Raw genomic sequence first — 13462 nt, forward strand, 5'->3', positions numbered from 1 at the left:
TTTTCTTTTTCTCCGACTTCAGCGGGACTTTAGAGGGCCTAAACATACTCGAAAACTCATGAAATTTTGCACAGATGTCAAGAGTGATGAAAATTTACATGTGGTGTATGCTTTAGAATTAGGCGTGAGAAAATGGCTCTATAGCGCCACCTACAAATTTTCAACGAAGCAGCCCTCGGACTGTGTTTGACGTACAATTACGAAATTCGGTACGCGTCTGTAGCATGACAAGACCTACAAAAAAGTCTCTTGGAGCGAAGCCGTAAACCAAACAGGAAGTCAGCTATTCTGAGTTATTTTTGTGATTTGGGCGCAGTTTTTGTCATTTCCAGGCGTCATACTTTAACTAACTCCTCCTACAGTTTTCGTCGGATCATCTTCATATTTGGTGATTCTCATCTTAAGGCCTTTGTGATGCTAAATTGTGAAGGATTTGACTCTACGTAAAAATTTGTGTCGGTTCTGGCCCGACAAAGTTTGATGTTTTCCAATGAAACAGGAAGTTGCTGGAACTCATGCATACAGTGTCCGATCTGTCCCAAATTTCACATGATTGCTAAGAGTCCTGACCTGAACACATCTACATAACAATTTTCATTTATAGCCATAGCGCCACCAGCTGGCAACCTGAAGGAACATGTTTTAGCGCCACTTTCAAATATTGAATGAAGCAGCCCTTGGACTGTGTTTAACTTACATGTACGAATTTCGGTATGCTCATGTATTATTACAAGCCCTACAAAAAAGTCTCTTGGAGCAACGCCCTAAACCAAACAGGAAGTCAGCTATTTTGAATTATTTCTCAGATTTTGGCTCAGTTTTTCTCATTTCCAGCAGTCATACTTTAACTAACTCCTCCTACAGTTTTCGTCGGATCATCATCATATTTGGCGAGTGTCATCTTAAGGCCTTTGTGATGCTAAATTGCGAAGGATTTGATTAAATTTGTGTCTGTTTCGGCCAGCCAAAGTTTGATGTTTCGCTATGAAACAGGTTGCTGGAACTCAGGCATACAGTGTCCGATCTGTCCCAAACTTCACATGATTGCTAAGAGTCATGACCTGAACACATCTACATGTCAATAGTCACTTATGGTTATAGCGCCACCAGCTGGCAACAGGAAGTGACATGTTTACAATGATTATCCAATGTCTGATCTGTCCCAAACTTCACATGATTAATAAGAGTCCTGGACTGAACACATCTACATGTCATTAGTCACTTATGGTTATAGCGCCACCAGCTGGCAACAGGAAGTGACATGTTTACAATGATTATCCAATGTCTGATCTGTCCCAAACTTCACATGATTAATAAGAGTCCTGGAGTGAACACATCTACATGTCAATTGTCACTTATGGTTATAGCGCCACCAGCTGGCAACAGGAAGTGACATGTTTACAATGATTATCCAATGTCTGATCTGTCCCAAACTTCACATGATTAATAAGAGTCCTGGAGTGAACACATCTACATGTCATTAGTCACTTATGGTTATAGCGCCACCAGCTGGCAACAGGAAGTGACATGTTTACAATGATTATCCAATGTCTGATCTGTCCCAAACTTCACATGATTAATAAGAGTCCTGGAGTGAACACATCTACATGTCAATAGTCACTTATGGTTATAGCGCCACCAGCTGGCAACAGGAAGTGACATGTTTACAATGATTATGCAATGTCTGATCTGTCCCAAACTTCACATGATTAATAAGAGTCCTGGACTGAACACATCTACATGTCAATAGTCACTTATGGTTATAGCGCCACCAGCTGACAACAGGAAGTGACATGTTTACACTGATTATGCAATGTCCGATCTTTCCCTAACTTCACATGATTAATAAGAGTCCTGGACTGAACACATCTACATGTCAATAGTCACCAGTGTTGGGCAAGTTACTAAAAAATTAGTAATTAGTTACAGTTACTAATTACTTCTTTTAAAAGTAACTGAATTACTCTACCGGTTACTGTATATCAAAAGTAATTAGTTACTTAGAAAAGTAACTTTTAAGTTACTTTTATGTCTGCTTTTTAAATGTAAATATGAACAGTACTGAACAGTCAAACAATAAAATGATATGGATGGGCTATTTTACACATAAGACTCTAATATATCACATACTGTAGGAGCCTATTTTGCTTTAGATTCAACCTTTGAATATTTTTGTTAGAAATTATCTTAATATTTAAACTTAGTTTATTTATGTATATCATTTAGACCATTTAGACAAATATTCTGCATGTTTACAAAAATATTAAATGTGTTAAAATTGTGTAGTGTCTCTTTAAAAATTTGGAGACAATTGTGTCAACATGTCAAATTTTCTAAAATAAATTATAATTTTTCTGATTTCATATTTATTTTAATAAGTTAGAAACGTCTCCGCTGTGTCCTGCTGACAGGCACGATCCGTGTGCAGCAGATGAGGCAAATTATGGGTCCTCCGAAGGTTAGACCGTCTCATTTCAGTTCTCTTCGCGAACTTCTGAGCGCCTTGAATGGGCAAGTGCTCACCTTTTATTGCATGCTTAGTAGGGTGCAGCACTTGAATTGGAACACAGCTTGTGAAGCTTGCCACAGGGACTGCGCTCTTTGGTCATATATTGTTTGTTTTCTGTTGGATTTAAATGATACACAGGATTAAAGGAAGATATTTATTCAGAAAACGGAGTAGGCTACGTGGATTGTTTTGTCGGACGGACACAGAGCGAGTGGATTGTTTTGTCAGACAGACACAGAGCGAGTGGATTGTTTGTTCGGATACGGAGAGACTGAAACTAAAACTAAAAGCAAGCTCACACATACTATGGAGTTTTAACACGGGTGTACACCGCAGTGTGAATATTTTAGTGGAAACAACAATCGCGGATCGTTCTCTTCCATGAAGCCGATGTAAACATCTAAGAATATATGATCATTTCTTAGATTTATTACCTTTGTGGACTACAAATGCAAGTTGATGTCATACTGCGATTGCTTGGTGAAGATAATTTACAAACATGAGACCGGATGGATTATGACTTGCGCACAATTTTTAAACAAAGGTATGTTGTCCCGTTTAGATTTTTCATGTTCATTCTATATGCACTGTCAGCTATGATGAAGTGTAATGAATCATTGCGCCGCCAACTACAGTCCTGCGACGTCAGATATGTCTTGTCTATTTTTTACAAAATAGAGTAACGCGCGTAACGAACTCATTTAAATTTCAGTAATTGTAATTGCGTTACTTGATTTAAAAAAATAGTGGAGTTACAGTAACGCGTTACTCCCATCACTGATAGTCACTTATGATGCCAATAGTCAGTTACGGTCATAGCGCCACCAGCTGGTAACAGGAAGTAACATGTTTACAATGATAATGCAATGTCAGATTTGTCCCAAACTTCACATGATTGATAAGAGTCCTGGACAGAACACATCTACGTGCCAATATTTACATGTAGTCACTCATACACACACACACTCGCTCACTCACTCTCTCTCTCTCTCTCTCATGCTATCTTACACGATGCTACCTCGCTGTCATTTGTAATTAGCAACAGGAAATGTGGCACATTATACTACACTTTTAAATGGTTCACCTATGTTTACATGCTTAAATGCCTATTTACTACTGTTCCCTTTAATTCTTCTCGTGCCACGGCGTGGCGGTGTCAGGTGTGCGAGGGCCCTTCCATCACTGCTTGCAGTTTTAATTACTATTTAGACCCGCTAAATCTGCATAATAAAACCAGTCCAATGGGCAACCAGAACCCTATATAGCCCAATATCAAAGCTTAAAATATCACACTGCTGTACTTAAAAGGCGGAGTGCACAATTTATGAACACCTTGGAAAGGGAGTCGGGGCGACTACCAAAACATACTTGTAGCCAATCAGCAGTAAGGGGCGTGTCTACTAACCAACATCGTTGCCTGGAATGCGTATGTGTGTGGCGGGTCTATCAAATGAAGGTCCAGATTCTATTAGGGTAGGGGTGTGTTTGTTTGGGTGATTTGAAATGTCAACATTGGCCTTTAGAGATCATGGACCCTGCCTTTAAAATACATATTGAAGGGCTGCTGTTATGCATTACACACGATTTTTATGAAAATCACTGTATAGTAGTAATCTTAAAAAAAAAAACAGAGTAGCAAGGGTCTTATGATGTAATGGTCAAGACATTAGTCCATAACAAAAACAAAGTACCCTTGCTTTTAGACTTGTCTATATAATTCATGACTTTATCTAGTCCTGCTTTTCACAGTACATTTAGTTTTCTTTTTCTCTGTCTCCTGCCAACGTTCTTTTGTTCAAGAGTGTGTATGAGTTGCACATTAAACATGTTAAGATTGACATTTATTATCATTCACTTTTACTAAAAGCACACTATATTTATGTGCACTAATGTAATGAACTGTTACCTCAATTAGATGTAATTAAATGGTGGCAGACATACAACTAAGGGGAGTTGTTTAATTCAGTATTATGCAAAATTCACTTTGGTAAATTATTTGAAGACCAGTGTGTGGCCACAATGTATGTAAACAACCAGCCTATAATAGTAAAAATCAACTCACTCTTTTATATAATTCCCATAAATTAGAAGCAGTCTCTTCAAATGAGCCATTTCAGATTCTAGCCTACGATGATGAAATCGAAGATCTTCTCTGTTTGAATAGACACAGCCATGAGTGAGAAACAAAGAGTCTGCCATTTTGTATCTGTAGCAGATTGAGTTTTACAACAAGTGTGTTTGACTTAATGTGGTGCCCTCTTCTGGAAAGGGATCCAGAAACAACACAGCCCTTCAAAAGGCAAAAGACTTTCACTTGCTATAGTGTGGTGTGACACAAAATTGCATGTTTTGCTTTGGCAATTTTAATGCTATATTAAATGATCTGTGGGCTATTTTGATCTAAAACTTCACATGCAGTTATTACAGTTTTTGTACAAATGTGTAGATGTCATGCTCCAGTGGCTGAAGTTCCTTTTACGACTAAATGTACCTAAACATAAACTGTACAGAAATATATAAGTTTGGCTACTAGAGTAATAATAATGTCATTGTGGGGATATTTTCACCTAGGTTCCTATCCTCGCCTTTCCCTGAGCTTCAAGCTTAAGAGAAACATTGGTTACTTCATTCTCCAGACCTACATGCCTTCCATCCTTATCACCATCCTGTCCTGGGTATCCTTCTGGATCAACTATGATGCCTCAGCCGCCAGGGTTGCTTTAGGTAGGCACTGATCTGATCAACTCTATATTTTGTGTTACAGTAATGAGATTATTTTGAACGAGAGATATTTTTCCTTATTGTTTTCTGTTGAGTTTGAGGCGGGTGAGACCTTTGCTGTTTTTATTAGTTAAGGGTTAAATTCGCAGCATAATCCATATGAAATCAGATAAAATCATTTTTAAAGTGTTGTTTCGAGCACATTGACCTTAGTTTATGCTGTGATTTTCACATCTCACTTTCTCTCTCTCCCTCATTTTTTTCAAGCCTCCGCTTGTTTGTGTTATCATTAAATACATAAGGCTGATGGTAGGCAGTGCTGTGCAGGCTTCTTACTGTTCATAACAGAGCACTCTTCTTGATTGCTGTCTGGCCTTATTTATTCAGAGATGAGCAAACTGATGTAGCATTTAATGAAAAGTAGAGCGAGAAAGTCTAGAATGAGTAGATGTATGTTGGTGTTTAAAGCCCTTGTTATTTAAAATCATTAAGCATTTAATTGTTCTGTAAAACAAATGTATGCTAATGTGTACATGTTTGTCTGCATGTATAGGTTTCTCTGTTTGTTTTACCATAGTGTGATAAATGTGTATTGCTTTGATTTATCAAAACGCATGAGTTTGAGTAGAGAGTAGGAGAGAACCTGCAGTGCTATTGATCAAATATAATCATTGGTGTCATATAACTGTATGTAGATTACACATTCACCACTTAGCAGCCCAGCATGGTGATAACAGTAAACAGAGCAAGGTGGAAATATCTGAAGAGGATTCAATGATGTATTCTTCATTGCTAACATTGCTTTATGAAAATACAAACTCTCTTCCTTACAACTGAGGCGTCACAATAATTGATGAAATCTATCCAAACGAAACAAATTTTTGGGTTAGCCTAAAAAAATGTGTCATCCTTGCGGCACTCTTTTACATGGCAGAGTTTGTAAGTGGAAAAGCTGTAAGCAGAGAAAAAAGACAATCAGTTTAGGATAAAACATTGCGTTGTGTTTTATTTATCGAAATTATTATTTTTTAAATTAAAGCTTTGGTTCTCTTTAAAAGTCATTAAAATACTTTATTTGTAACAAACAAACAAGATATAAAGAATTTACAAACGTGTGGAGAGCCGTACATATATGTATGTATGTTAATGTTTATAGTAATGTTCCCAAAGGGAAGATTCATCAGATGTAGATACCCTTGGACACAGTTTTGTCCCAAGTAAATAAACAAATAAGCTGGGATCTTTTTCGTATATGCCCTTAACCGGAAATGTCTCTTGATTGTAGGAATCACCACTGTGCTCACCATGACCACCATCAACACGCATTTGCGTGAGACTCTTCCAAAGATTCCATACGTCAAAGCCATTGACATGTACCTCATGGGCTGTTTCGTCTTTGTCTTTCTGGCTCTGCTGGAGTATGCACTGGTCAACTACATCTTCTTTGGCAGGGGACCCCAGCGGCAGAAGAAAGCAGCTGAGAAAGCAACCACAGCCAACAATGAGAAAATGAGAATGGATCCGAACAAAGTATGTTTGAAATTCTTCGTTCGTTTATTACTCGTGGGTATTGATTGGTCATTCCAAAATGAGTGTCCTTGAGGAGTTTTCCTTTGCTTTGCAAAAAAATAAAAAATAATTCACAACAGATTTTATAATAACTGATAATTTTATTGTCTTAGAAAGCTAACTTATTGTAACTTCTGCTGTAATTATATTTATTATTATTAGTATTATAAATATTAGTTTTTTAAGCACTTTTATATTTATTATTAATGCTACACGAGTTAACCAGACCTATCACTACATAATTTCTATGTAGTAAACATACTGTTTTTGGTATATAACTGTAATTATATGTACAAATTTAATCACTGTGTTGCTGGTCGCAAGTAAGTACTTCATCGTTTAAGGTGATATAACCTTTAATATCTGCACTCATTGGTAGTTTCCACATCATGTCACTGATCTTTTGCTTAAAGTCTAACTTTATTTTTACCCATAATGCTAGTTGTTACTAATGTGACCAAAAAATTATAAGTCTCACTCAACACTGCTTTCATATCACCATGACTTTAATGTCAATGTCCAATTTGTATTTAAACAAACTGATCCTGCATATAAAGGCCATACATGTGAAGAAGCTGTTTGACAAACAAAAGTGTTGCTGATTCTTCAGCATGCGCTGTGTCTGAGTTGGCGTTTTTATGAGTTTGGAGGTTGTTTTGGCTGCTGACTATATAACAGGTAAGTGTGGGTTTAGATTGGTTTGGAAGAAGTATGACACATCATTATTTTAATATGTTGTCAATCAAGACTATTGTTGTTGTTTTTTACATAACTGAAGGTGGTAACCACTGATTCACACAAATTCTTTTATAAAGTATTTTATTACAATTATTCAAGGTCTTGTATATAGTGTATCTGATTGGTAAAGTTCATGTAGTTGTGTTGTGCTATTAAAAACATGCAAATTATGTAAACCCCACACTGGCAGATTTTCACATGTAAAATTATTGCCTATAATGTCTTGTTTTGGAGGATTAATGAAGAGTGATTTAGTAGTGATAGATGTTTAATTGCTTAAATATTACTTAAAATCACAACATGTATTAACAGCAGAATGCTACACAGGCTCATTGGAATTATGTACCTTTGCTTACATTTCTGCATAACCTGAAATATATTTTTGCTGTCATAGTTTGGAAGGCAAATGTAGTCAGGGCTCTAAAAAAATCACTTTGATACTTTCGTCCCGCATTACTTTCACCCTAGTTCTCCCGTACTCTTACATCTCATTCGGTTAGAAATAATGCCTAGTGTGATGGATGTAATATTAATAAACCTGCCAACATCAACATCATCGATTTGATATTTGGAATGACTTATCGCACAAGAAAAAAAATTTTCAGTCGCATATCATTGATTAATGGAAACACTTTAAACACAATAATCCCAATAGTCTTTTGTCCACATTTAGAGAATAACTCACAAGTTTTGCGCAAATCTGAAATGGAAACGGAGCTACTGACACTTACTTAGGCATGCCACACGTTAGCTTGCATATGAGGAGTTCAGATGCAAAAGCCGCTACAGCGAGAGTTAAAGGATTTACAAACGTGTGGAGAACCAAAGCGTTTCAGCACTAGAACAGCTCCATGGGATTTTTTACAACTCATTACTTAAAATGTTTCTCATCTCACCATATCCACAGGTACAGTGTCATCATATACAATAAATCCATAAGGTAGCATTTAAAAAAAATTTAAAAACAGATGCATTTGTTTAAAGCAAAGCATTTATTTACTTACCAGGCTGCAGGTGAAGCAGCTCTTTGCGCCTTCTAACGTCTCATAATCAATCCTCATTTATGATCAAGAGACTCAATAATAATCTTTTTAATTCAATCTTTTAATGTTTCATATTTAAAAGTGTTTTTGTGCTGCTGCGCATTCATCTATGTGATAAGCAAACCCGCGCTGTCGTCCCGTTTATAGGCGCATATTACTACTGCGCTCTTTAAATAACATAAAACACATTGCGCCATTGACTTTAGACTTTAGAGCAGGTTTTTGTTGGACAATGGCGTAGTCTATTTTAGTTGCCTCAAAATAGCAACGCGCCAACAATGCGCCTGAACACACCTCGTTTTCAGACCAGAACGCCTATGGGCGCAAAAGGGGGCACAAATGCATTTGCTATTTAAACAACGCGGCGCTAAACATGAAAATTATAATTGCGCAGGGTGGAAACTAGCAAAAGACACTTGCGTTGCGCATTGCGCCGCATTGCGCCGGGTGTAAGATAGAGCCAATAATCTCAGCCTCAGGCCATTAATACTAGTTTGTTGGCAGAATCTATTAATTAAGTTTAATAAAAAAAGCTAATTTACAAGAAAACATGTCAGCTGTCAACTTAAAAAAATCTTGCATCAAAATGGACAGAACGATATGTACCAGGAGAAACATATTTCAGGTTAGGCAGAAATGTAGGCAGAGATACGTGTGGCAAGTGAGCCTGCCTGGTTTGGCAGAATAACAGCAGTCAACGAACAATCAGAAGAATCAGAATTTTGGTTGCTTTTAAGAATTTTTACTTGTGTTGTTGTTGAGGACTTCACTGAGAAAGGGGCATTTACATTTTGATTTAGAAACTAGAATTTGTTTTAAGCATAATCCACAAATTTTCTGACACCTAGACATCCAATATAAAATGTGTCTTGAATAAACAGTAAATGCTGACACCTTTCTTGAAAAGTAAATGCTTTGACAGTGCTGATTTTGTATGCTTTCAGTGGATGGTGGGAAATGTAGTTCAGCGAGAGGATGCTCTGTATGCCAGAATGAAACAGAGGGATATTGACGCTCATGACTCCATGTGGGAACCAATCTTTGTGGACGATGCAGCATTAGGACTGGGCGATTCAAAAAATAAGGTACATAACTGAAATGTTTATCAAGAAAGTTATTGCATACGGCGCTGCAACACATTTGAGTCCCAGATTTTTCTTTCAATTTCTTTTCCCTCTCAAAGTTCACCCAAAAATTGAAATTATGTTTATTATTTAGAATTACTGCTAACTCAAGAATTTCATACCTACAATATGACTTTTCATTTTTATTTGTTTGAAGGCTTACCTAAACAGAGCACAAAAATAGTTTTCAGTTTCAAAATAAAAAGATACATATCTATTAGATCTGCTTGATACTGGGAAATACTGCCATTATGATTTTTGTTTTCCTGCCAGCGATGGTATTACATACAGGTATCGTGTATCTTTGGGATCGTATAAATGTCTAGCACCATATTCTTTGTGAGGTGAAATGTTATTGAATCTTTCTCTTTGCTGTTTAAAACTGTTTATATGGTGTAACACTGGCAAAATGACATCTGAAATAGTTTTCCTTTTGAATAAAAGCCCTTTTCTGAGATGTGACCAGGGCTGGAATGGGATTCAGCCCTGGAGTTAAATAACTTAGACCTGCCCACTTTATTTCATGACTGACTTTATTTAAATAATCCTTAGTATATAAATCTGCAATAGCTTACTGTTCTCTCCAGCCTTGCAATTCTTTTCTTTTTAAATATATATAATTTCCAATTCAAAAATTATGATTTTTGCCATAGTAGTTCAGCTCTACCATAAGGAATTTTAATATTTTTCCATTATATATTTTTAAAAATACTGAAAGATAAGTTTCAAGTGTAAATATTAAATACCAGTCAGCATATGACAAGTTATTGTTTTGACTTTGTGGTATTATGGTCATTTACATTTTTTACTAATCAGTTGTGGGTTGTTTTACCACAAAGCAGCAGTGTAAAACTTTATTCTCATGCGGGTAAATTAAATACTTGTTTCCAGTTTAAAACAGTTGTTGTGCGAGTCACCTTTACTATCCTGTTTTTCTGCCTTTACCTTTTAGATGGACCCTCATGAAAACATTCTTCTTAGTCCCATGGAAATCAAGAATGAAATGGGTGCATCAGAGTTGACCCTGGGTTTGGGTGACCCACGTGTAACCATGCTAGGCTATGACAGCACCACGTTGCAGTATCGGAAAGCCGGCCTAGCCAGGCACAACTTTGGACGCAATGCGTTGGAATGCCACGTGGCACAGAAGAAGAGCCGACTACGACGGCGTACTTCACAGCTTAAAATCACCATTCCTGACTTAACTGATGTCAATTCAATTGACAAATGGTCAAGAATGATCTTTCCTACCGTATTTTCTTTTTTCAATGTCATCTACTGGCTCTACTACGTCAACTAAATACATGCCACATTTTTGAGTCAGCGTATTCTTCCATTTTCCTGCCCGTTGGTTTTGCAATACAAGCAGGACAGATTTAAATCAGGACTATTTTGTTTAATTCACCTTAATTGCTGGCTGATACACACATTCTTCTGGGGTTTAAAACAAATGGTGCCTGCTCCAAAAATCAAATTTTTATGTTGTAATAGATTTTATTGTGTGTGTGAGTTTGTGTGTTTTTAAATGTTTGGTTTATTTTTAACAATTATTTCTATTAGGAAAAAGCTGTATTTACTTTGCTGCCAAATGATCAAAACTATTATAAAACAACATCTTTTTACCAATAGAAATACCAGTGTCTTTAGTAAGATAGTGGAGAAAATATCCATTGCATTTCACTGTCAACCCTTTTGGTCATTTACAAAGTGGGATTAACGAATTTAAAGAAATGTTCTGGGTTCAATGCACTACACGTACAGTACTGCACAAAAGTCTTAGGCCACCATGCCACTATAAGATTTGTTGTTTTTGCAATGATATAATAACCATATATTATTATTTCTTAGTCTCTTTATTAGAATATCAATACAGAAAATCTGTATTAGGTATAAAAAATGTCTCTTTACACTAGAGTGCAAATAATGTCTGTTTACAAATAGTGACCCTTGTTAGCAAATGCTATTTCCACTAGCTCCGCCCACCACTGTCTAGTTGGACCACTAATGAAAGAAATCAACAGCTTCTGTGATGTCGGGAGTAGACTATATTGCTTGTGAAATTTGCTTTTGACGCAAAGTCGCGGGTTTAAATCCGCCATTGCCGACCTCACTCATCTCCCTTTCCTATCACATTGAAAGGGTGTTTATTGTCAATAAACGTGGATATAAAGTGCCTAACGAGTGTATATTAAGAATTAAAGTATTTATTAGGCAGGGTTAGGGAGCTGGTGTAGTGAGGGCTGCTTGTATCTTAATAAATAGACCAAAATAAGTATGGGTGTTCTTCAAAACTTTGCTAAAACAACAAAGCTGGTGGTGGCATCACAGTACTGTACAAAACTCTGTTGAAGGACCGCTAGACAGATTAACAACAGTAATGTAAAGCTTATTTTTATCAGTATTTTGTATAAATTTTTTACATGAAAAAATAAGAACATGTTGCGATCACATGACCAGAGAAATCGTCCTGTAACTGTCTGATTGTGTGAAACTAATGCCGAGTTCAGACTGCATGATATTCAAACAAGTCGGGTCACAGATGTTTGGGGTAGCGTCCAGTCGCTGCTGTTTCAGACTGCATGATGGATTGGCCACAGGGGGTTTAACACTGCATGACTTAACCATAGGAAGAATCGCCGACAACTTTGTCCCGGACCGCAAAATACGTCCACAAAGTGTCACAATAAGGAAACAACGCGAGGTCATGCGTGCAAGACCTGAGTTCTCACGTGAGACTGGGATAATTTTTTTAAATGGTAGCCCGCAAGAAGCATACCATACAAATTGCATGTGCGCTCATTTGCAGCAGAAAGAAGAAGAAATAAAGTTTAAGAAGGAGGAAATGGTTGGGGAGACTCCTCCCCGAACTTCCAGCTGTCCTGTATGTCGCTCTCTCATTGGCTGTAGGTCATCGCCGATGTTATTTTCAGTCAAAACACATTTCACATGGCATGATTTTGAATTGCAGACAGGTCCAGATATTTAGCATGCCAAATATCTCACTGGTGGCGATTCTCTCAGATCACATCTTTGATAATTCACACCGTGTGATTGTCACTCACTTGCACGAGCATCGATTTGCCTTTGATTTTGGGCATTTGTCTGTGATTTCTCAAAACCTGTCGGTGAGTCAAAATCAGGGCTAAAATCGTGCAGTCTGAACTCGGCATAAGAGTATTACAACAAAGAGCAAACCATGAAATGGAGTCATACTAAATGATACAATTATTTATTCAACAGTGTTCCACAAATATTATTGACAGAGTTTAAAGGATAATTCCGGTATTTAACACTTTGAGTCTCATTTCTGGTTTGTTTTGGATGAACTACAGTGATGGACACAGAAATTTTGACAATGGGTCGTGTCTTGAGTTTTTGACTCGTTTAGAAGTGTCTCTTGACTGCTTCAGAATGGAAGTCAAGGGCCATGCACAAACATGTCATTAAAACAACACTTAACATTCATTTTCAAAACTGTACTACTCACCGAGTGGTTCGTGGTGTTTGTTGATGATTAAAAACAAGTTGTGTAGCGAAATACAGTTTCTGTCGTGTTTTATTTGGCATTTTGTAAAATTCCATTGACTTCTCTTGGAAGACTCATTGCTCGCTGATATATCACTCCGCCGCCGGGAAACAGAAAAGGGTCTGTTTATATGTGGTTGTAGTTTTTTCGCTCGGTTTCTCTCAGAAGAATTTTTTCCCATATTTGATGGCTCAGTGACCAGCTTTAGGTTTGAAGTTGAGCTCGATTGTGA

The 13462-nt window shown here is 37.1% G+C and overlaps 1 protein-coding gene across 1 annotated transcript in view; it reads left to right on the plus strand.

The window, feature by feature from the left end:
• The window catches only part of LOC135776711 (gamma-aminobutyric acid receptor subunit beta-2), an 81502-nt gene extending 68363 nt beyond the window's left edge, over nucleotides 1-13139 (plus strand). The window contains exons 7-10 of the mRNA XM_065287581.2: nucleotides 5081-5233; nucleotides 6516-6760; nucleotides 9525-9665; nucleotides 10657-13139. Coding sequence (XP_065143653.1) covers nucleotides 5081-5233; nucleotides 6516-6760; nucleotides 9525-9665; nucleotides 10657-11004 — 887 coding nt within the window. The 3' untranslated portion in view covers nucleotides 11005-13139. The remainder of the gene's footprint in view (nucleotides 1-5080; nucleotides 5234-6515; nucleotides 6761-9524; nucleotides 9666-10656) is intronic.
• Nucleotides 13140-13462: the final 323 nt, after the last annotated feature.

This window comes from Paramisgurnus dabryanus, chromosome 18, assembly GCF_030506205.2.
Source record: "Paramisgurnus dabryanus chromosome 18, PD_genome_1.1, whole genome shotgun sequence".
In the NCBI taxonomy this organism is placed as follows: Eukaryota; Metazoa; Chordata; class Actinopteri; order Cypriniformes; family Cobitidae; genus Paramisgurnus; species Paramisgurnus dabryanus.